This window comes from Pomacea canaliculata, linkage group LG3, assembly GCF_003073045.1.
Source record: "Pomacea canaliculata isolate SZHN2017 linkage group LG3, ASM307304v1, whole genome shotgun sequence".
Lineage (NCBI taxonomy): Eukaryota > Metazoa > Mollusca > Gastropoda > Architaenioglossa > Ampullariidae > Pomacea > Pomacea canaliculata.
In genome coordinates, this window is record NC_037592.1 from 34,391,682 (window position 1) to 34,417,011 (window position 25,330).

Below are 25,330 nucleotides of genomic sequence, written 5' to 3' on the forward strand. Positions count from 1 at the left end.
GTTCCAAGTGTATGAACATTTTGTTTGTGCATGTGGAAAAATTTTCACTCTTTGCAATCCTGTGTTGAACAGTGAACTTTACAAATCTGCTTTGCCTTTTGAAATGGTGCTCAGCTTTCAATGTTATTAAGTGATAAATGTCTGATTTATAATCAAATTTTGTGAAACCAAAATAAGCAATCTGGTCATGGAAAAAACAACAGAAGTATGTTTTAAAGTAAACACCACAGTCTTTGAAAATTGTACCATGAAATGGAACTTTTGGACAATCAGCGTGAGAAAAAGTACCATCTGCATGGTGAATGGTTCTTGGTGAAGTAGGAAGAGGTGTGCTACAAGTAGTCTTTCCCACAGAGCTCGCTATTATTGCCTGGTTTCAGATATGTCGCTGCTTCTGGAACAAGTGATGAAGCAGATGATGCGACATAGGTGAAGGTCCCAGCAGCATTCATTGGTCAGTGCCATCATGATGTCAGTTTCTCCTTTCATTATCATTGATGCACATAATGATGGAACTTATGTCAGCTTACATGACTGACAGGTGGTCAACGCCAGTCTTTAACATTGCATATGATCCAATTTCTTTTGAGTTTAATCTTTCAACAGTTGACCGAAAACCTATGTTGCCTTTCTTTATCCTTTTTTAAGTGTATAAGGTGTTATGGAAATGGAAGTGCCTTCCTGAAGAGGAAAATTGCAGAAATATACTAACCTGAATCCACTAGAGTGTATCAGACTTGGATTTTTTGTTTGTTCATAAATGTGTTTTTAGAGAAATTACAATATATATTGATTCTGGTAATGCCTTGTTGAAATCCATCTGCATGTTTATGGTTATAAGCATTTACTGACTTTGACACTTCTTGAATAAGTCTAATCCATGTATTTGAGTCTGTCATATTATAAGTCGTTCATTTGTTATTTTGTTGACAACCTGTGAGGTGATTGCAATTATATTGTCCTGGGTTCTTGTTTTTGTGCCTTTGAGAACGAGTTTTGACATCACTTATGCTATCAGTAAAACCTCATGGACACATCAGCGATATTTGTACATACAAAGCTGCTAAAGGGACTGTGAAAGATACATGTGATTGACAAAAATGAATCCAGGTTGCATCTATTTTAATTGAACTTTTCATCTCGGATGTCAGTTACAAACATTTTTTAAACTTGCTAGTTCTCAAATGTCACAGTTCCAAATAATTGCACTAATCTGGTTTAGAGAAAATAGCTTTCAGAAAACAGCTGGTGATAAGTAAATGTAGTCTTATGCCTTGGGTTAAATAGCTTCTGCACTCAGTATAGGACAGAGAGAGAGAGATCAGCGGTGTTTGATAACCTTGAATCTTTTTATCAGTGATGGTCAGCCTTTTGACTGTCTTTCAAAATGTTGGCAGCGCACCAAAATTCCATGTTTCTTGAAAATATTTTCAAGTATCTAGACATGAAGGTGCTGTCCTTATCTAGATTTCTCATTTGCACAAGTGCCTGTTATGGTTTTTAAGACCTGCTGTCAGATGTTTTTCCTCTACCTATATATATCTCTTGAATTTAATTTATGAGGGATAGAACAGCAGTCCTTTTGTTTTGCTTTTTTCTTGACATTTCTAAGTTTAAATTAAAGTACATGATGAGTGCAACATCATTTAGATGTGAGAACATCTAAATGAATACAATCACTTTGGAGTGAGAATTTAAGACAAATGAAGATTTTACAAAATTCCAAGCAGTGATTGCTGATGAAGAAAAACTTTGCATTGTTGTTGTACTGGCTTTTATGGTTCTGTATGGAGGCGGGAGGTGTAGCGACTTGTTCATAGCTCTTATAATTCATGGTGTATATATAATACATGGTTTTGAGTACATTATGAATGTAATCATCCCACAATGCATATCTTCACAGATGATCACATGCTGTTTATATTATCAAGCCAAAGCACAAGATTGGGTGGGTTGATGGTGAAATAGGTAAAGCAAGCATTTCTCAGTTTTCGTTTTATGCACTTGTGGCGTGTGATTGATATAAGAATGAAATAGATAAAAGTGCCTTTTTTGATGCGTGAAGGTCTTGTGCAAAAGCTCAACCATTAAAACACTCAGCCTGTTCAGGAGTGATAGTTCAGGGAATGACCAGCCCTCGGTGTATTTGATGGAGGATGTTGTACATCATGCATGCCTGTCTAGAGTTTTTTTTTAATCGCAAAAAAAGAAATTCAGCACACTGTTCTTAGATATAGTATAACCCTGATCATTGGTCATTTGTGGTCACAATTATTCAGTAAACAGCAAGGTTCTAGTCAGTTCGTGCTGTCTTTGTTTACTGTGGCTGTGAAGGAACTCCACTGCATTACTGAGGTGTGAAACTGTCATGTCTGGGTGGCGTGTAAAGGCGGAGGGGGCATTGGTGTTTTACGCCGTGCCAGCAACTGAGGCTATATTATGGCAAGCAGCCAGCCCTGTAAACAGATGCCACGTGCAGAGAAAAAACAGCGTGCCCGAGACGAGAAATGAACTCTGGGCAGCTAACCTTCACTGTATTGGTGACAGGCGCTAACCGTTGCGCCACCGGACCGCTATGTAAAGGGGGAAGGTGTGTGTGTGAGAGAGAGAATCAGACTGCTTTATGGTAGAACCTTCCAAAATATGAAATGGAAAATTTCTGTTTGATAATCACAGCTAATTTTTTTTTTTATGAAAGTGTAGAATATTATCCACTGTGGGAGTTCCTGACAAGCTGAGAGTTTCATTACACATAATCTGTGGTTTTTTGTTTGTCCCGCTATAAAGCGAATGAAGTGTAAATGCTATAGACTGGTAAAGTTTGTGCACATGGCTCGTTTTTAGTATCATGATTATGTTAAGTAAATATTTAAATTTGCTAGCTGATATCATTAATATCCCTTCATACTTCAAAAAATATAAATATTTTTTCTTCATCTTGCTGCTGGACAGCTGGTATTTAATGCTATATCACACCATATGTCACATTTTGAGTTACAATAAAATGGAGTCTTCCATTAAGCTCCTCCTATAATCAAACATCTGCCACTATTCAGCTGGTGCTAGAAAGAGGATTTTCCTCTTGCATCTGGGAGTATCAGTTGGCAACAATGGTTGTAAAACCTGGGCACTCTTCACCCTAGGACATTGAATTGCGGTTTCTGTGTCGGGCACTGGGCAATACTCAATATTGCCATAGTGAAAGTTTGTTGCCTACAGCAATTGCAGCCCTTTTTTAAATACACCTTTAAATGTCTAGTCTGATGATGGTAATTGTCTTTCACCAAAATGGATAGAAAAACTGAAAACTGGCCTTTGTGTTCATATAGATAATTTCAGCATAGCTTTTTTTCTCATTGGGTTACTTGAAACATTGTTTGAATGTTCTTGAGCTGTTTTTACATTTTCCTTTACATATTAAAACTTATCAAAAGACTTGTGGGGAGAAAAGTTTGTTCCCTCAGTTATAGCACAGTATATGTGCACATTTAAGTGTTTATCAACATTTTCAAAAGGATACTATGTCGGTAAAATTCATTCTTGACAAGAAGCTGGTCACACCAGGAGAGATATAGGTAAATAGCACAGTGGTGAAAGGAATGAAATATTGCATTTAATTCAACCCCTACTATGATCTAGCAGTCCAGTCTTCAACACAGATGTTTGAACTGCTTAGTTACCATCGTACACTAACAGTAGTAGTAATATCAGAGAGATACTAATTTTTTACTGCTATATTTTATTTTCATTAACCACTGGGATATGTATCTCGACCTTGACATGCTTATTAGAGGCTGGTATAGTGGACATTTAACTCTTAGAGAGACTTTGTGAATAAGCTGGTTTCCCTAATGGCATGGATGGATGTTCACACTTGCCTTTATTGTCTTCCACGCGTGCCTTGAGAAAAACCTTGGAGGTTTTTTTTCAATATTAGTTTTAATAATTTTGTGCATTCATTGGGTAGTTTGGGCCTTGTAACTGTTTTTTTTTTTTAAAAGCACATTTAAGATATTGTAACAAATTGGATCTCAGGTAGCTCTCCATCTTTCGGGTAGCTTTCTGACTTTTGGGTAGCCTATCATTTAATTGGAGGTTTTCACTAACTTTTAACATTGCCTTAGTGATTTCTAAGCCTTTAAGATATACAGAATTTTGCCTTAGATAACACAAACAGGTGATTTACTCATTAAAAATCCTGCTTTATGCATTGAGTAATGTTAATTTCTTATTAATAGTCCTTTAATAAGTGAGTTTTGTATCACTGGACAAGCTCAAACGAGGACAGGTGGAATGGACTCCAGTGAAGATTATTTGTGGGTTTGCTTTTTCCACATGAAAGTGTTACGTATGATCGGGTAGTATGGGATGGCTGACAAAATGAAGATCGTTAGGCTCTTTCCTGTTCTCACACATTATTCTAGAGAAATAAGAGTTTATACTATTTACACATCTAGAATGACCATATATTTTGCAGGTTTTTTTTTTTTAAGGTTTTCATTTTTGGCACCATAATAAAAAAACTGCTTGCTTCTTTAGTAAACTAGAGGGCTCTTTTCTACTACAGTCTCAGCCAGATCTTTCGTATGGTAGACACCTGATATGGCATTAAAACATGGCAGGTGGTTGTTTGATCAGCTAACTACCCAATTTGGAAATAAGCTTTAGATATAGATAAAAGACTACATGCAATATATATCTAAAATAAATCTTATAAACTCTATCATGCATAGCTATATGCATTGGTCCCAGTTCAAAATTGTGCTTTAAAGTTGTAAGGTGACTGATATTGCTTTATATCTGCGTGTGTGTATATATTTTATGCATTGCATTTTACTATTGAATATTTATCAATTGTATGCTTTTGTGTTTTATTTCATTTATTCATACATTTAGTATGCGAATATATAAAAACTGTGTTCCTCCCCTCAGCAGTTTAAGCAACCACTGTTTTTTTTTTAATGCCATATCAAGCAAAATACGTAGGATAGCAAAACAGGAGGAAAAAAGACAACTTGCTTGAGTCTTCATCTGTGTAAATTCTTCGTGTCCACCACTGAACTGAAAGAGTTCATTATGTCTTATGTATTTAAGTACACAGATTTCACTGTAGCATTTGCTGTGCCTTTTTTCTGTTTGCATGAAATTCCCACAAGAAATGTTTGTACTTAAATGTTATACTCCTGCTCACTCTGTGATGTTAAATCCAGAAGGTAATTTATCCTTTAGACTCAGTTTTAATGACTCAAAAAGCAAGTCTTATTTTGATCCATTTTATAGTGCTATATCCATAATATGAAAACCTTTGTGATCTCTTGTATGTTATTGTGTAGGCTTTCTTTCATGATAATAAGTGTTTATAGATTACTCTCACTTTTTGTACTTTTTTTTTTTTTTGCTTTAGTGAGATTTTAAAAGCATCAAGGATGCAGGAATGTGTTATGTCATATTCAATCTTACATTCCTTTTGGGGTAAAATACATTGGCAAAGGGAATTGCATCACCATCTTTTTAAATTTATTTTTGTCTCCTATCATCCTACCTGTCAGTCTTTGGCTTGTTTTTATTTTAATGTCCTTTAATATTTTTGCATTTTGTTCATTTACCACTTTTGTCTTTGGAATTACCTGAAAACATGTCATATCAATTTTCTTGTTAGTGGTAACGTTTCTCATGTAATTTGCATTACTCCACAGGTGTAACGAATGTAATATCTCAAGTATTTCAGGACTGTTCCTAAAGTCCACTCATATCAAATAAAGGCCTTTCAGCTGTTCATTTTACTTTTTTAATAAATGGAAAGAGAGTGGGTATACTTATTTGACCAGTGTATTGAGTTATAGTTTTAACCTAACGTAGCTATCATTTGTTAAATGCTGGTGCACAGTTACCAGGTCTTGTCAGCTGTTTGCATTTCTGTGGATCTGCTTTGTAAATAGGCAGAACACGTGTGCCTTTCACACAATCCATCCAGAATCTTTGTTTTGGTCATTATTTTAACCATAAAGCCTATGGATATAATAGGGTCCACATTTAGTGTTCATCTCTTTTTTTTTTTTTGCATGCATATGAATTCCATTCTGAGCATGAACCAAATCTCTACCAGAAACATTAAAAAACTTTCCCTCTGCATTTTTTAAAGCCCTTTGTTAGTGATAATCATGAAATGTGATCTTGTGCACTTATTTGATGCTTTTATGATTTGTAAGAAACATTTTGCAAATAAATTAATCAAATACCTGGTCATCTTGTTTTGGTTGCTGGCTGAGCATGAAATTCCAGATACCACCATGACTGCAAGGGATGTATATTAGGTGGCATGTATGAAATGTGCATGCAAAATTGATGTGCAGAAAGTGAGCACAAATATAGCATGGGAGGAAATGCAAAAGGACAATAAGATGGACAAATTATAGGTATTTCCAAAATAGAGACGTTTCAACTCCAGATCAGAGGCATGTGCTGACTGCAATGCGGATGGAGGCAGGCCATGCCAAATACTGGGGCCGGAGAAGGAGAAAGAGGGATGGCCGAACTTCTCCAGTCTGATACAGGAAGATTACAAAATGATGCAGTTAATGATACTCCACCTTTTCTTGCACACTAATAATAATAATTAGAAACAATCTTCACTTGAAGCATTTTATTAATGTTGATGTGGATGTTTTCATGAACATGGGACAGTTAATCATCATCTGATCAACCAAGCGAGGGTCTAGACATAGTACTGCTGAAATCTGCTCTCATCAGATTTTAAACCACAATGGTACTGGTAAGGCCCAAGTATATTCCTGAACATTCAGCAATACAGTGACTGAAGATTATGAGACCTGTTTCATATACACGCACAAACATCTTACTAGAAACAGTACTTAGTGCAGGAAATGTATCATCTCCTCCTTATTGATGAGATGGTTGGTCTTGTTCAGCAGTCCCATCAGCTGCCCCAAGCTGGCTGCCCAATCATTCAGTATGTCACTGGGGTCCTTATGCTGGGCAAATTGCACCACCCCTGCAAGCCGGTCCATCTTGGCTGCCACTGTGCCTCCAACAACCAGAGTAGAAAGGAACTCCTCTGTCTCCTAAATTGAACATGAAGAGTCATAATGCTATAGATGACAGGCACTAAAACTGGGAATTGTAATCAAGATGTTGATGCTGTCAACTTTGGAAATTTCAAAAACTGGAATCCATCTGCATTTGACCTCTTTTTCTAGACTCTTAGTTGACAGGACAGAATGGGTGATAGGATACTAGGTAAATCTGCTGGTCAAAAAGTGGTTATTAGGTGTTCAGCTGAGAATGAAGTTTTATGTGAAACTAATATATTGTTTGGTTTTTTGTGTGTGTGTGTGTGTGCTAACAAGCAGTTTTCATATTGAGAAAATAGAGAACACTTAAAAGAAAGCAACCGAAGTTACTTACAGAATCGGCAAGATCCAGCAGTTCTGACATTCTTCTGATGCGGACACGTGTGTAATACTTAGCCATCACCCTTATGTTCTGTGAAAATATTTAAAGTAATTAGACACATCTTTCACTTGTTCATGGTAGTGCAAGACACAAGAGCACAGGGCTGCAAAGATACTTGTAAGACAAAGAAAAAAAGGAAGGTTAGAGAACCTTCATAAAAAACCCATAGGTACAAAATAAAAAACAAATATCAAATACTTGAAATGAGATCAACTTGACTATTCCATAAACAGCAGTGGTGTAATGCAAAAATTAATTTACATTTATCTACTTTAAAAAAAAAATTCAACCTGAGTGTCTAGTAGCACATGCACATCAATGTAATCCAGACTCACATGCTCCACCACACGGCTCTTCAAGTCTGCCCAGCGCTTCACACCATTCTCCTGCTTCAGGTTGAAGACGTGGGTAGGGGGGCTAGCTGCTGAACCTGTCTTGAGTTCTGCCTCGAAGTTCTGGCAGAGTAGCTTCCACTGGATCAGTTCTGGTGTGGTGAAGCACTTCAGCAGGTCCCTGCACACAGCACCAGCACATGCAAAATATGCTACACATGTAACCTCCATCCATCAAACACAGACGCTGGGAAGAGGAAAACTTGGTGACAAAGATACTATATGATTCATGACTGGGAAATTTATTGTCACAAAGGGACCAGAGGCAAGGGTGGCAAGATAATGAGTTGTGACTGCATCTTTGCCTCTTTGCTCCTGCTAAACAACATTCAGCATTGTCTGTTAAGTCCATCAAGCCCTTCATAACAAAATCTGCCATCAAAAATTCTTGCTAAACACCCCAAAGCAAAAGTGTCATCTAGCTACCCCACAAGCAACCACATATCTTACATCATCTGGACTTTCTTGCGTATTAAGTGAAGTTTACAACCATCAGATTCACGTTTGCAAGAAAAATGGGCTGTTGGGTGTTAGTTATGTCTCTAAAGCTATAACTTAAAAATGCTTCTTGTGAGACAGCAAGGTCCATTTGTATTTGGGCAACAAGTAGGACTACCTATATACGGGCAGCTGCTCCAGATTCTTGTCCTCCTTGACGCGATGAATGAGGTCTGACTGTTCATTGTCATAAGGTGCCAATACCAAGTAGAGGACAACACACTTTAAGGCCTGTGGCATAATATTTCATCCTGTCATTTAACTTCAAATGCAGCTTTGTACCATTTATGATCAAAAACATTTTAAAAGAGAGATATCTATTATTTTAAATCCACCAATATCTTCTTTGCAGTCTTTAAAGCATAATGAAAGAACACACGCCTTTCAAAGTATTCTCACCAAAGCACACATAATATCTTCTTCATCTACAAGGCATTATCTCATCCCTCACAAGTATCTTAGCATCCACCTTTCCACCTCTCTATCAAGCAAATTCTGTGCTATATACCTCTTTCATTTTGTCCTTGTTTTCTTTTATCTGTGGGGTTTCATAGATGGCTCTGTAGTGTTTGCTGATCTCCAGGTAGGATCCCTCGTGCTCATCCAACTCAATCATCAGCTGATAGAACTTCAATTTCAGATCCTGCATCACAAGTTGGTGGTTAGCTATATTTCCTTCGTCACAGTTCTGATGAAAGTTGACTATCACAACTACCACATTATTACCCATCATCCTAAACAATCTGGACAGTTTATCATGTGTACTGTGATTTAACAGAAAATATTAACAGTATGAGACCCTTCCTTAGCAACTCTCGTGAGTGATATAGCTGCAGCGCAGACATGTAAAGTAAGCAATGGAAATGGTGGGCAGAAAACTAGGATTAAATGATGAACAAAATGTAATTAAAAACACACACACACATCACAACCCGCCCAAAACAATTGTGCTAACAGTTCAAAAATAATATTTTCTGGAAGTTTTCCCTTATAAAATAAGTAAAACCCATATGGATTAGCTTCTCTGTTATAAACAAATGATGTCTGCAAAAGGTCATAATGAAGCACAATCAACTGATGACATCGGTAAACAAAAAGACAACAATAAATAAACAGTCTATTTCAAAATGCACTTAACTTTATTTGTGCAGAAAATCATAATATAGAGAAAACAGTCAGTCAGAAGTAGTATATTTTGTACTTTATTTTTTTTTCAACATGCAGCAAACGTTATTATAGAACACAAATTGTTGGTTGTAAGTTATGCCAGAGAGGTAGCTGTAATGGACATGACATTTACCTAGCAAAATATGTTTATAAAACATTTTGATATCTAATTATCTCAGAAGGGGTCACAGTAGGAAAGGTCTTAATGAGGTTTTACTGTATTATGTTTACACACCAAAAAAAAAAAAAAAAACCCCAAAGATTTTAAAAGAAAAGTGATCAAACCATAGTGCCTTGCTCCTCAAAGAACTTGTTGCTGACTTTCTTGCTGATAATTTGTGTGCGGATATAGTCCTTTTTGGCAAGACACAGCCGCATTTGCTCCAGAATGAAATCTACTTTTTCCTTCCTTTCCATAGAACCAAATGTTTCCACCTGAATCCCAAAAAACATTTCTTTTAATAGGCAGTTACATTTTTTATATTAGTTTTTGTTTGCTTATACTATAAGTTATGTCAGCTATTTCTTCATTTTAACATTACTATTGCTGAACTTTTATTTCTACATCTATATAAAGACAAAAAATCTAACAACACAAAAAGGCAAAAAAATCCAACCTGTAGTTCCTGAAGAATATCTGCAGCTTCTGAGATTTTTCCAGCATCTTCTTTGATCTTGGCAAGGGTTCTAGTGAGTCTTGCACGTTCTATCTCAACGTAAATCTAAATAAGAATAATAATAATTAAAAAAACAGACAAATTGAAAATGTTTCACCAACCAGAAATATGAAATTTTACAGTCCAAAGAAGCAGAGGATCAAAACTGCTGAGAATTAATGACAAAGAGAATTATTCATCTGAAGACATTTCAGTGTGGGTTGTTTGGTCTTATTTGCAAAGATAAGTTCTACTTGTTCATGGGGATGTTTTGTGGTATAATAACAATTTCTGATATGCCTGTGACCGGAACCTAACCCTGAAAGTCTTGCTTGCTTACAACTGGGAAATAAAATCATTAAAACTTCATCTGATTCTCTTCTTTCTACACCAACTGTCTGTACTACATATCAAAATCCACCATAAATTTTAATATGAAGAAAATCTTTCCAACTACAGAGATTTTTAGCTCTGGTGGATTTGGATACAACTCCCTGGGGAGAGGCTTAAAGTGGCAAAATATTCAAGCACTGCCAATCAGAATTATACAGTCTGTAAAATTGAAACGTCTGCATGTCACTTATGAGTCCCAGTAATCCATCATTATTCCCAACCACTCTGTACCTTGCCTGCAGTGACAGTGCGCAAAGTGTCAATCAACTTCAGCTTGATGTCCAAATTTGGGGTTTTTTCCACATATGTACAAGCTTCCTGGATCATCTTTGTGACTGCCTGCAATCATGTTATTCAATTGATGGTGTAAATACACTGGTACAGGCAGACACATACAAAGATGCATGTGCTTGTGGGTTCATTTGGGTGTGAGTGCATGCATTCATACCTAAAACAAATTGTTTACTAAGGAGCAAGTGTGCAATCAGATCATGAAAATCTACCATATATATTGAAGTAGGTTTTAAAAGAATACATGTGGTGTGTATATGTTGTCAGAATACTTTTAACAAACTTTGTAAAAGGCTACAGTGTAATGTACCTTTAAAACTTCAAAAAATATTACCTGTTTGATCTGTCCCCTCTTTTTGGTTAAAAGGACAATATTCTCATTCAGAGCATCCCAGTTCTTGGCCTCAAAGCAACACTTCACAACTGCCATCAAAATCTTCCCTGTGGAATGAGTATCTGAAGCCTGCAGAATATCCATATATTTTGTCAGTGTACAACATTTAGATATATATAGAAAAAATAAAAACTATTTAACACCCTGCATTGTAACTAATTTTTCTTTTCATCTTTCTGCTCATACTTTTTATTCCCCCTTCTTTTTTTAGCCACCTGCAGTGTAATTATATAAAGGATAGTCTTATTAGGATTCTAAGTTAGACTGGAAGTGATCTGTAGACTTGACTTTTATTTTCACATTTTCTGTTCGTGGTGCTAGAAACAATGTGACATGCAAGACAAACGGAAGCAGATAAGATATCTACTCTTGAAATGGGCAGCAAACAAAACAAAACACGATAATCACTAAAGACATCAACACGAAAAAGTTGGAAACAGATTCCAGAACAGCAAAATAGACATAGGTTCAGCTTTAAGAGAGTTCATGACACCTTTTTACAAACTAGATAAAGAGATTAGATTTATGGATAAAAATTGGCTTAGGGTTAAATTAGGGAGGCCCCCCCACCCCCATTTTGAAGTATATGTCAAGGTGTATGTCAATGCATTATGAGCCCTCCTAAAAATGTTTTCTGAGCATTTATGTGTGTAACTTCTCTGTTCAACTTTTGAAAAAATAAAGCCAAGTTTAAAGATGTTCTCCACTCCCATAAAACCAAAACAAAACTAAAACCAGTGACAAAAGCATTAATAATTTTTTGAAGTTTCATGAAGCCAGAAGATCCTCAGAGTTTGGTTGTGGGGTCTACTTCACATAGCCACCACTATAAGAATATGACTGATAAAATTTAATAAACATCAGCTAGGATGGTCATAAGGATAATTCCTAACCATGTGTAGGCGACACTGATGATAGCAAGTACTAAAAGCAGGGACTAAGACTGAGAAACAAATTAACAAAAAAAAAATGTTTACAAAGAAACTCACCGTTCTGGTCTGTTTTTCCAAGGACAGTAAGATGTCTAATGCCTCGGTCAGCTTTCCTTGCTATTCACACGCAATTACATAAACAAATATAAAACTGAATTTAAAAACACTGCTTATCACATCAAAACAGAATCTTTTGTGCATTGTTAAAATGATGCCATTCACTTTAGATGGGTTTTCACTTATGAATTGGAAAGAAATTATACGAGTTAAATTATTTGGTAACTAAGACTTGCTTCATGCTCCCACAGCTTTGTTGAAAAAAAGTATACCATGACTAAGAAGTAGTACTACTCTTTTATTCATGCCCTAACATAAGCAAAGTGTTTTCTTTATGTGACTCTTGAATGAATCATAATCTGACGAGCATGCGACATCCACATAACTTAAACGCAAAGAAATTATTGAAGAAATGTTGTTTTAGAATTACTATATATGGACAATTTTTATTTTCTTGTAAAATTTAAAACTTCTCCTCACAATGACTACTGTGCTAATCCATCTTTACCATCGGCTTATGTCTACGATGAGTTTAACTATGGACTGCATGACCAGCACAATAATTCAATCATAATCAAACAGCAGTACATTCACTCAGGGAATACTTTTTTCTTACCTTCGTAAGTTGTTCACATTTCGGAATTTTTTCGTCAACAGTAGAACTGTAATCCACTTCCATTTTCTGAATGCGGCCATCGCCACCGACCGCTTCTACCGCCGCCATGATGAGACTGCGTTATGGTAGTCTCGGCGTGCCACACATCGCTATTATCGTCACTTTGAGGTTTGAGAAATCAATCTTCGTAATGGGGGACGAGGATAGTTATTACAACACAACTTTATAAATCCACAATGGCAATTCCAGATACATGTAGTGCTTTAAAAAAACCGTCACAGATGGGTCTAGCACTAATATATTGTAAGAGGTATCACTTAGCTGCTATGCTGACCACATAGGCAGCTATGCCTGTGGTCCGTCGAGCTCATGAAGTAAAGCACTTTTCCAGATTATTTCATTTAAAGTTAAAAATGTCTTTTGGAGATTAGTATTGACGTTTTACTCAAGAAGTACATGCTCAAAGGAGAGGTCTACAATCTCGTGTAACCTAGAGCTAAAAATGAAGGATATATTTTACGTAGTGAAAAGACGTTTCATCACCCACAAGAGCACTTACACAGCACTTACTTTATGATGACATAACAACCAGAACAAAATATTGTATCCCAGACTCATTGCCTAATAACAACACTGCACCAAAAATGAAGTCTGAATCCTTAGATATGCTTCCATTTTATTTCATACAAGTTCATCATCATCCACACTGCATAGTACAGAAAAAAATAATACCCAAGCACCTTTCTGATCATTTTTCTTCTTCAGAGGATCCTCAGTTTGGCTTCATCTGGCGATTAATCATGCTGGTCTAAATACAAATAACCATAGGAGATCCTGGAGGTTTTTTTCATGCTTCATCTTTCCGAAAGAAAGCGAATACACTGTTTTCCACAAAGACATTTTCTCTCTTGTAATACCATAATTTGATCACATGTGAGGAAACAGAATTTTGACATGGCAAAACACGTAGCTGCATAAATTCGTAAAATGTTCAAAGAACTGCATGGTTCCTTTTTGTACCAGGCTATGATCACTACTGTTACATTAACTGTGTTGGCCAACAGAATCCTCACATTGAGCTATATATACACTATCACTATCTCAATGCAACATTTCTTTAAAATATTCAGAAGAAAAAAACTTTAATAAAAATCTTCTTCGTCCTCTACAACTTTTGTCTCCCCTGACTTTTGATTTTGTATTTGTTGCTGGTTCCTGTACATCTCTGCCACCTGCAACAGTCATATTTGTCTTTGACTTGCGATAGTACAGCACACAACTTTGGAGAGAATACCATTTTATCTGAATACAACTGCCAAAGAAACATAAAAATATAAATTCTAACAGCCAGTGCAAAATAACCTAGGATTAAAATGTGACTGGAAAGGGAGTTATTTGTGGGATAGAATGGAGAAACAGTGGGAATGCAGTATTTTAAATTTTTTAAACAACATTTTGTTGTCATTGACATCTCTTCCTGCAAGAACATGGAGCAGAAGTATCTTGAGAGGAAAGATTGGCTGCTGATGCACCCGTGTGGTTTATAGGATGAGGCAGAAAGAAGCTTTGACTAGGTACAATCTCCTGTTCCCCAGATCTGTTCACTAGTGCTGTTTCATATTGAGAACTTATCACCATCCTACAATTTCACAAACTTGGCATTAATAAAACACAGGACTAGCATGTCATAATACCTGTGCTGCACTTGTGGCTTCTTCTGGTTTTTTGTCATCCCGGATTCTTATGAACCTTGGAAATCTCAGAGATATTCCCTTTGTATCATCAACCTGAAAAGGTGGACACCAGAATTTTTTTTTTTTTTTAAAAAAAGGAAAGAAAATTGATTATGATTTAATGAAAATGTTCATGTGCAAGTTTACAGAAATGGCTTTTACAGATAGGCCTATATCACATTTGTTTTCCTTTCTTCCCCCCGAGGAACTAGATGATATAGAAAAGTGTGTGCAACTTTCATATATAGTGCTAAAGTGAAGCTAACGATTCTAAAAAAATATCAGATATGACAATGCAGTCAACAGCAATATTATAGTATATTTCACTGCTCTCACCATCCTCCCTCTTAAAAAAAACAAAACAAAAAACCCTAACAAAAACCTAGTAACTCAGCAACATTAAAAAAAATAAAACAAAACAAAACTGGATGATCTTAACACAGATATCTGTCCTCACCAATCCCATGGCAGCTTTATGTGTTGGGGAAATGGAGAGATCTGCTGCTTTAATCTCCCACACTTGCACAGCTTCAAACCAGTGGTCTGGCTCCACAGCAGAATCCCAGCGATAATATGGTCTGGGATGAGGTATAATGTGATCCTTGAAGAATTCCGAGTGTTTGTCAAGATCTTCATCCTTAAACCCTGTTCCAATCTGCAAAAGAGTGTTAACAAATATATACCTTCATCCCAAAAATCCTGACCTGAATTTGAATGAAACTGACAGTCTAAAGATGTAAGCAGATGAAGAGACTTCTATGCTCATTCAAAAAGGGAATCTGAAAAGAGATGATAGATGGGTGGTACCAGGCTCTGCTTATAAACTGCTGATGGAGTTTTCTTAACAAAAACATCTTGGAGATCACTGTCATCTACAAATGACTGGAGGGGAAAAGGGCAAGAACCGAGCGGAGGTATTGAGAAGTATAGAAAATGGTCACAAATCCTTATCATGAGAGTATAAAACATTCTTCCCCACAACTCTGTTCTAGTCTAAGAGCTACTAAACAGACCTCATAGTAAATGTTTCAGAAAATAATAATCATTCAACATATTTATCCAAGAATCTTGCTGATGCAAGAATGTTACATAATTAGCGCTTCTGATGAGGATAAATTTTCACCATGTATGCACTGGCAGTACTTTCTTACCTTACAAATAGACTGGAACTCTTCATTGTCGTCATCATAACATGCCAGCAGAAAACCTCCATATTTTCCTGTTCGTTTACCAGTGCCTATGTAGCCCCCAATGACAACGACATCAAGAGTGTCCCCTACACCTTCTACGTAGTCTTTCTTCAACTGAAACACAAACATCAACTTCAAAACCTGGAAAAAGTTGACAGATGGACTTCATCAATCAGGCTTCATAAACGGTCAGTTCTAATCAGGTTTCTGAATAAAACTGCTGTCCTTATTAAATGTTCTCATTCTTATAAACTTCACAGAATGTTTCTCAAAGCTTACCTTCAACCAGCTATGAGATCTTTTAGCAATTTCATAAGTGGCATCAACATCCAGTGACTTTACCATTAATCCTTCACAGTTTCCTGCAAGAAAAAAGAAAATGGTCAACAGTCCCAAGGCAGTCCTACAGATATCACTGTGAACTATCTGAGTATATCACCCAAACAATTAAAGATAGCTTAAATGAACAAAAGGGAAGCAGGATAAAAGCCACAAAAAAGAGGGGTAAGGATGAAAATCCAAAGAAATCTCAAGTAAACAGCACTGATGTAAGTCAAATATAATAATGTACCCTTTATAGACTCTTCAAGGAAATCCTCAATCTCTTCCGTGTTGGAAGAGATCATGGATTTCGCAAAGACAAATTCCCCTTCCACTTCTTGGAAATTATCCCGCAGGAGCTGACGCCGGATCCGGAAAGGCTTGCTTACCAAGGATTCTCCATTTAAGTACAAGAGGTCAAACGAATAGATGCAAACTTGTACTTTAATCTCTTTTTCATCAGCATCCTAAAGAATGTAAAACACAAAATAACTCTTGATAGCATAATACAAACAAATTTGTTTCAGTGCAAGCCTTTGGACAAAAGCTTTGAAAAAGTAACTGGTTAAAAGAACTCTTTGTCTGGTATGATACCAGAAAGCCAGATAATGCTTAAACAGATTCAAAAAACTCTTTGTCCGTATTCTCACCTTCCTCTTTCGTGTGCTCAGGATCTGGAAAGGTAGAATTTGCTTTTTCTCTGGATCCCATGCAACAGCCTCTGAGTCAATGACGCAAGATTTGACTTCTGATCCCAACACCCGGGGCATGCGCTTGATGATGTCGGGTACTTGGAGGTGTTATCCTCAGAGTTGCGACTGTACACATGGATTTGACCATCCTCCAGGACATGGATCTGTAATTAGAACCATCATTAAATGAAACAGAAAATCATATAAATATTAAGAACAAAAAAAAAAAAAGGTATGTTGTACACTTCTTCCCTTTCTGGGAGGTAAGGTGGGGATATGTGTGTCCTATTTGTCATTTTAAATTGAAAGAGGTATCATTTGTAATTATTCTCCCTTCTGTCACTAATTAATCTGAATTAGCAAGGAAACAGAACAGTTTTCAAAATGTTAAAAGTTTTACTTGGTCATAGTTATCAATATGACAGTACTGCAAAAAATTCATCCTAGTTTAAAAATAATTATTACCATGCTCATCGTCTACAGGTTCAAGCTAGAAATCTATTGCATCAATCAACAAGTTTCTTGCCTACCAACCTGTGCCCGCTCTCCATCATACTTATACTCGCAGCTGAAGTCCATGTTTTCAAACCTCCGCAACACCTCGCTGACACCTTTGGTTGGATGTGCAAGCATAGGTTTCAGAGGAATACCTGAAAAACAAAACAATGCAACCAGTTACAGTTACAGTATTGGCTTCCCTCACAAACAAAAAATATGTTTGTACCATTCTCTACATCCTAATCAATTTTTTTTTAAATCTCTTTTATAGACATTCTCTGAGAGACTTGACTGGAGTTCACTGAAATTTGAAAGTGACCCATGACTCAGAGATAAATTTTATTTTTAATTCAAAACAACAAGTGTACCTGGAGTTAACTTGCAATGTTTGGGTAACTCTTCTAAGCCATGTTCCAGCAAAGAGGAGATGACAGATTCATAGTTTGGCAGCTCACTAAGGTATAAAGAGATCAAAGTTAGCAATAAAAAACAATGACTACCACACTAAGATTATTAAATTCCTTAAATAAGATGTAAACCTATTTGAGCAACAGACTGTGTTAAACGGTATGATGCTTTCATTTGTAAATTAAAAAAGAAAGGTTTATAGATCTCATTTTGGGTAATGACACTCATGAAATGGTAAATGATCCTATGTCAAATGTCATATTTATTTTTTGTGCTTTTCATTGCATGGTGTTAAGCATACATCCTAATTTATTATTAGTTACAATGCCAGGGATGGAATACAAACACAAAACATCTTTATTAATCCTTTTCAGGAAATTTTTTGTCTGCCAATGTTACTATTACATAATACATCAAACATTAGATGTTATCTCAAGTATGACATTAAATAAAAACATATATCTATCTATTCCTCTTCATGCATCAGGTTGCACATAAGGCCTCAACCAGAGTCCGCCACCGATGTCGATCGGCTGAAACCCGCTCTAGGTGACCCCATGCACAGCTCTTTCCCTTCATCTCCCTTTCCACTGTTCTTCTCCAAGTTTCCTTTGGGCAGCCTCGTTTTCTTCGGCCCTCTGGAGTCTATCGTAGGGCGACTCTGGAAAGGTCTGCTGGTGGAGCACATGTCCAATCCATCGCCAACGTCTTCATTGAACCTGCGTGGTGATGGACTCAGTTTCAGTTCTTCGGTGGAGTTCTTCGTTGGTGATGGTGTTTGGCCAAAAGATGTTAAGTATGCGCCTGAGGCATCTGTTTTGGAAGACGTCAAGTCTGTTACTGATGGTTTTGGTCATCTTCCAAGATTCTGATCCGTAAAGGAGGGTGCTGATCACATTTGACTTGAAGATTCTCAGCTTGATCTTCTGACTGATGTTTTTTGCCTTCCATGCCTAATATATATATAAAAGACCGGGTACTTCAGGAATGGAAGCCAGCTGTATGAGAAAACTTTCACTCAAAGATGTGTCCTAGTCATGATTTAGTTTTATATATGGATTACCGCCAGGATAAAAGAGTGCAGATATCATGCAGTTCTGGCTCGGTAAACTCTAAACCTACTACTTTTTTCTATGCGGTTATATGAGAATGCATATCTCTCTCCTGTATAAAGGTGTCCTGTGAGGCATTCATACCCCACAGTTTATAAGCACATTTATGAGCTTGGAAATCACATGCTTATTCAATCCAACCTGGAAGTTGGAAAACTATCATCTAACTTCCTTATGCTTTTTGTCAAAGCTGATAAACAGATCTATAAATATATATAAACACAATCTAAAATATGGACCTCATTAATTACAAGATTTAATAATAATCACTAAATTTGTATGGTGCATGTATGCATGTGGAGGCAAGATCAATGCCATGTGAACGAAAGATATGATAAGATATGAGAAGAATTTGTTTATAAGCCAAGTGAAAGTGCTATAAGAATTGGACTTGATGATGAAAAAGGCACAGAACTAAAGAAAGAATAATCAAGCCTATCAGAAATAAAACTACAAAAGGTTGGTTAACAGTTTACCATACAATTAAAAAATATAAGCAACAATAGACACATGACACCATGGCAAATACAAAATGAAGTGAATGAACAAAGATGGAGAATAGAGAAGTGAATGGAAGAGTTTCTGGGATTAAGAAATGTATATCATCATCATCGTCATCATTATCAGGAGACTTGTTGAGTGCTGTATCCTGACCAAAGTTACAAGGAAACAAATGAAAAAAATAGGTAAAAGTAACAAAAAAATAACACACAGTGATGTGGAAGTACATTAGTCACTCCCTAAAATGTAGGTCTTTTGCAGTTGCTGTCATGTAACAGTGCATTAGAGATGGTGCAGGTGCATACTACGATGAAAAGTACCCCAGACAATAATAGACTCACCAGTAAGTAGTCTTGATGATCATAGCTGCTTCTTCCAGCTTTTTCTTTAGCACATCTGCTGCCATCCCTTTTCCTGCATCCAAGACTTTTGGTGGAAAATCTGAAATTTATACAGATGGTTGAAAAATTACAGCTCTGTAAAATACAAATTCAAGTTTTATAATTTACTGTTTTATGGAGGAGAAAGAATAAGTATGTCTCTGTTTCAATGTAAAGAAGTAAAAGGAATGTTCTTAATAATAATTACTCTCCAACTCTTAACTATTTTTTCTCTCCAGTGCAAGAGAAGTCTATGGCAAGGAATCCTAAGGCTGTGATTGTTAGAGGATGCTGTACTCCATCACATACCTTGACAAAGTGGTGTAAGAAAAGCAGCATGACCGAGCGCCGTCAACACGGACTGCTCTGCCAAGCCAATGCGAAGTTTGCCTCCAAGTGATCGAATGAGGTATCGAGCTTCTGAGAGTCGGCATGCCACAAACATTCCTTTGATCTTCTCAATCTTCTTGGCCATAACCTTCAGAAATGCAAGATATATATTTACAGATGGAAAAGGCATTTTTCAACACAACCCAGTCACTAAAGCAATTTTCTGGTGTAATCATCTACTACTGCTGCAGAACATTTCCCCACAATCCTCATAACAGTATTTCCAAGGCTCCTAAAAGAAGTTGCAAGTAATAAACTTGAATTACAGTAATTTTCTTCTTTGCCTTTTGTTCTTGTTTGGTACAAAACAAATAAATGCCAAAGTCTAGAAGATTAAAAAAAAGTCTCAGGTGATTCCACCATCCACCCCTCTTTTTTCCCACCAGAACAGAAATCATAATAACAACAGAATTTGTAGAGCTCTTTATCCCATGTGGAGGTGACAGGCAAGGATGAACAAAAAACCAAGCATGAAGATGAGGAATCAAGGAGTGATTTGGATTATGAAAGGCATTTCTTAAAAGAGAGGGGCTTTCAGTCCAGGCTTGAAAGTTTTTAATGTAGACACAGTTTTGCCCCATGGAAGATAGTGGCTGAGAATTCCAAATGGTGGGGCCAGAGGAGGAAAAGGAATATCTGCTGAATTCCTCGTCTGTTGCCGGAGCACTTGAGCAGTAAACATATGCTATACAGGGGTGCCAGACTTGGAGCAGATCAGTCCACAAGGAGGCGGAGGCAGCTGACATGATATTGGTCTCAACTGGAAAGGGACGACAAGAACCGGGTCCGATGGCGGGGTGTAGTTGCGGCCCTATGCTCCACTAGGGGGGAGGATTAGGAACAAGAAGAAGAAGATACAAGAGTGCATGTGAAAATTAGGACATTATTTATGCTTACTAAGACATGATATGCCTGACTCCAACATCAGATTTCTTGCTTAATTTTGATCATTAAAGAACAGAGATGGAGGAAATTAAAATTCATTAATAACAATCATTAATTCAAAAGAAAATGCAGCAACACACAGCATTTCCTGTCATCAAGGCTATCTCTTTCAGCTTGGAGAAGACACCAGGAACTGTAAGCTTTGGTGGAGCAAACATCATCCTCTGGTTACTGCGGCTGTTCTGCAAATAATAATTATAACAGTAATAATGATGATGAAAAATAATAAATTTTATGGGACTTCCTTAAGACCTTTAGTGAAGTCATATGTCTGTTAGAATCATTAATCTCCAGTCATTTGTGGAAGGAGGGAAAAAAAGCACAAGCTTGAAGGGGAACATAGACCACAGCATGAACAAAAAATATTATTAATACATGGTAAGTTTAATCTTAAGTTGTTTGATCACACCAAACTATTCTCTCACAAGAATACATGCTTATCATGTCTCGGTCTATGGGACTGAGGTCCCCAGTCTTTAATAAAAATGCTATGGTATAATGTTTGGCTGAAACAGTAAGGATTGCAGATTGTTTTCAGATCTTTCATGTGCAACTGTAGCAACGATGGCCAGCGAGTTTCAACAGCCGCGCATGTGTCATGTGAGTGGTGAGGGAATTGGGTAGAATGCAGTGTGAACAGGAAGGGGCGACGATTTGTAGGGGGGGGAACGACTCTTCATTTGCTCGTGAGGGAGGGGAAAGGCATTGTCTGATTATGTTACCCCTCCTCATAGCTGCTTTCTTACAGAGAGAGAGGGAGAAGAAAGCACACCCCTCTTCTCACGCACAATGACTCGATGACATAATGCTAAACTTGCTGCTCGAACTGCCGACTCTGAGTCAGTGGACAAGAACAAATGGGGCATCGCTATTTAATGATTTAATGTTGGACTGACTATTCTTTGAATGTGCTTTTTACGACAGATTCACAGGGCGTGCAGCTGTAATGTCCTATGGAGATATTATTTAAATGCACATATTGTAACGCATATTTCTGTTCAGGGCTACTTGTTTATAGCATCTTGCTCTCTTGGTCTGTTCCCATAACCCATCCCATCCTGCACACACACACTGATCAATCTTTTTCTCAAATGACAGATTGCCGAAGACACAGCTACTTATTACTTTCTCGAGATAGTGTCTAGTGCCGCTTTCCTTTGACCAGACAGAGAAGTCTTTAAGGAAAGCGCACTGGGGGTGGGGTGGGAAACAGTCTGGGAATGAACTTGGGGGGAAGGGGGTGTTTGGGCCTTTCAACGCCAGGTGATTAGTAGAGCGTCGTGGCTGTGCTGTGATTAGCAGACCCACACAGTCTGATTGCCATAGCCTCGGGTCTCCTCCCTCCGACCAGCAAGCGCCGACAGCACCAGGCAAAATATTCCCAAGCGCCCTCTCTCGAGCAGTTAGCACGTGCACGCTGCTTTGTCCCAGTGTCCAAGTGATCAGTAAAGCTTTATCTTCCCGCGTCATCAATCTCCACTTCTACTGTCGTCCTTCACACACACACACTGAACTTGGTCACTATCCTCCTCAGTAACCTCTTGAGAAAACCGTTTTCGGCTCCCATCTCTTCCTAGTTCCTAGACATAGTGAAGCACAAGGTGCACCAAGATGCATGCGGAGAGTTGAATGCTGTGATTATAAAAGCCCTGGTTAGGCTTCTCCTCAGTAAACAAGCGCTTACGACCCAGACTTGCCTTTAAGTAATACTTCAGCTAAATGCTCTCAGCCGCGAAAACGAAAGACAGCCGCGCCCATGGCCTTATTGGAGCAGCAGCATCGATAAGAAATCGGTCCAGAAAAAATGTCAATATTAAGAGACCAGGGATATTTTCTATAAGTTTTTCTTCGCATTCTACACGGCCAGTCTAATCCATAACTCTGGAAGCCAACGGATGACAACTGCGGAAAACTTTGTTCCACGCAGACTAGAAAATCAGTGGCCAGAGCAGAAAGAGATTTCGTGGGAGGGTGGGGTGAAGAGGCATGAGGAGGGAATCTGTGCTAGGGGCACCAGAGAGAATAGTAGCAGACGAAGAAACGTAATCTGCGGCAGCAAACGCATTCGGCATCACCATTTTCCAGTCGGCAGTCCGGCAATCATTAGACCACAAATCCTGTCTAAGGAGCTGACGAGACTAGACAGCCACAACAACTCTCCACCTCCTTAAGAACACTATACAAAACTTTCTATTTATCCCACGGCTTTCGCATCTCCCCACTACTTTTGTTCAATCTTTTATTACAAAATCCGTTGAAAATTGTTTCCCTTTCTAAGACTAATAACATTTTACATCTGATCCAAGAAACCTCATGAAAACATATAACTATGCTACATTCAAAGCTGCCCACCATTCTCTGAGGTAGTACTACCCTGAGGTAGTATTAAAAAAAAATTATTTGGGGTGCCTCGTGGCCATTCGCAAGGCTCTGTTGAATTCGCAACTGTCGCCGTATTGTCTGTATTGTGGTAAGCAGCTAAATTTCGAGGCCTACCTTTCAGTTTCCTAGTTTTCATCGACAACAGGGGGATTTTAAAATTTTTAATCAGTTTCCAAAAATATATAGACAGTCTACGTTTAAATACTGGCTTTTACTCCGAAAAAAAAGTCAAATACTCATTAATCTGATACAACCAAAGATTCTGATTTTTTTAAGGAATAAAACAAACAAACAAACAAAACAAAAGCAACCAAAAAACCACACACACACATATACAGAGGTCCTTGATATTTTGTAGGCAAATCACGCAAATCATGGTTTCTCGAAAAAGAAACCAAATCAAGATGCTGCTGAAGTGAATAGTTTCACTACATTTAACAACCTGGTTAACTTACCTCAGCAACTAAGCCAAGATCCCCCTTTTCTTGAACATCAGCTTTTAGTTTCTCCACAGTGCGACCTGAATGAATTTGAAAACAGCCCCCCATCAGACTTTAGAAATTACACTGTTAGTTTTTGTGTCTTAACTCCCATCACCCTTTTCATAAAAGATTAAAAACTCAGAAATATATAACATATATTTTACTTGTACATGACTTGCTCTACTTGAGAAAGCTTAAAAAAAAAAAAATTGGTGTTGGTTTCCTTAACAGACGCACCAAAAAAACTGAAAATGTCACAAAGTCTAACGAAGAATTCACTCCATCTCATGCGCGTGCGCGCATACACACACACGCACACATGCGCGCGCGAAGTCTAATACGCACCACAGAAACACCCAGACAAGCACACACGCACTCAAACACACCTGTAGCCTGTGCAATAGCTTTCATAAGCACAGTCTCGCCGACTCCCAGCTCCACCCCTTTGTAGGCAGGTGCCAGCTTGTTCAAACACAGGTACACGCATTGTAGCAAGTCGCCAGGTGACAAGCACAGCACGGAGCGGAAGAAGTTGCACAAGATTTCGATCATCCGTAGCCTGCAACAAAGAGGCAGTAAGGTCACAAAGCGAGGTGGAGGCCCTCCAACCCCGACAATGAAATGCAAAACCGCTGCACAATATTTACCTCAGCTTACTATCGACCCAGCATAACCTTGAGCAGCTTCCCTTACTGTCTACTGTTGCCTTCTATAACCTGAGGACTGATGCAAAGTTATGCTGCACAGAATCTAGTGAAATATTTATGTTTATTAACTTTTCAAAATAACTTGGTGTCTGCTGCCGTACAACGTTTTGACTGCCGAAAGATCTTGAAACTCACAAGTTATTCTACACATAATCATGGCATTTATTTATTTCGTTTTTCTTTACCCTTCTTATCACATTAGGGGTGGGTGAGGGGAGAGCAGACTGAGTAAAATGTCCGAACATCTGCCGACCATCTCTCACGGATGGATCCGATCGTCAAATACTGTACCCATTCAGCTGTTGGATCGTGAAATACTGATGCCGGTTAGATGTTGGACCGTCAGATACTGGTACTAGATACGTATTGGACCGTCAGCTACTAGTGTCGGTTATATGTTTGACTGTCAGTTAGACTGTGGACCTTCTGGTATTGGTGCCAGATAGATGTTGGACCGTCAAATAATGGTACCAGTTAAATGTTGGACCGTCTGATGCTGGTGCCGCTTAGATGGTGGATCATCAAAGACCAAACTACCACATTGTCCACAAAGATACAGAGAACAGTGTGAAAGTTACATGTCATAAATGTCTTTTTAATGCCTTAACTCCTCTATTTTCTTTTGGTTTATCGCAGTCTCTGTTGAGTGGATGCAGTAACATGTTCAGCTGGTTCCCCCTGACTATAAAGCCTTCTGCGAGTCAGTTAAACTTCCCGGAA

The 25,330-nt window shown here is 37.8% G+C and overlaps 2 protein-coding genes across 2 annotated transcripts in view; both read right to left on the reverse strand.

Moving 5' to 3' along the window:
* Positions 1-6,628: 6,628 nt before the first annotated feature.
* On the reverse strand, positions 6,629-13,021 carry LOC112559473 (26S proteasome non-ATPase regulatory subunit 12-like). The gene is made up of 11 exons (XM_025230763.1): positions 12,870-13,021; positions 12,254-12,313; positions 11,205-11,333; positions 10,811-10,918; positions 10,148-10,252; positions 9,816-9,965; positions 8,872-9,006; positions 8,482-8,594; positions 7,809-7,986; positions 7,426-7,503; positions 6,629-7,082 (listed from the first exon to the last, which is right to left on the reverse strand). Exons 1-11 carry the CDS (start codon positions 12,975-12,977, stop codon positions 6,873-6,875), a joined length of 1,374 nt encoding a protein of 457 aa, XP_025086548.1. The 5' UTR covers positions 12,978-13,021; the 3' UTR covers positions 6,629-6,872.
* A 493-nt stretch (positions 13,022-13,514) lies between these two features.
* The window catches only part of LOC112559472 (DNA ligase 1-like), a 30,870-nt gene continuing 19,054 nt past the window's right edge, over positions 13,515-25,330 (reverse strand). Inside the window, 15 exon segments of the mRNA XM_025230762.1 lie at positions 13,515-14,101; positions 14,564-14,656; positions 15,060-15,257; positions 15,754-15,906; positions 16,072-16,154; positions 16,364-16,580; positions 16,764-16,897; positions 16,900-16,969; positions 17,340-17,455; positions 17,672-17,757; positions 19,666-19,765; positions 20,014-20,182; positions 21,120-21,221; positions 23,877-23,941; positions 24,290-24,462. Of these exon segments, the coding sequence (XP_025086547.1) occupies positions 14,012-14,101; positions 14,564-14,656; positions 15,060-15,257; positions 15,754-15,906; positions 16,072-16,154; positions 16,364-16,580; positions 16,764-16,897; positions 16,900-16,969; positions 17,340-17,455; positions 17,672-17,757; positions 19,666-19,765; positions 20,014-20,182; positions 21,120-21,221; positions 23,877-23,941; positions 24,290-24,462 (1,849 nt within the window). The 3' untranslated portion in view covers positions 13,515-14,011.

Excerpts from the sequence above, each read along its gene's own strand:
- LOC112559473 (XM_025230763.1), bottom strand. The coding sequence starts at position 12,977 with ATGGCGGCGGTAGAAGCGGTCGGTGGCGATGGCCGCATTCAGAAAATG. Across the intron at positions 10,253-10,810 it reads GCACTGTCACTGCAGGCAAG|ATTTACGTTGAGATAGAACG; the intron begins GTACAGAGTGGT and ends ATTCTTATTTAG. Across the intron at positions 9,966-10,147 it reads ATATTCTTCAGGAACTACAG|GTGGAAACATTTGGTTCTAT; the intron begins GTTGGATTTTTT and ends TTTGGGATTCAG.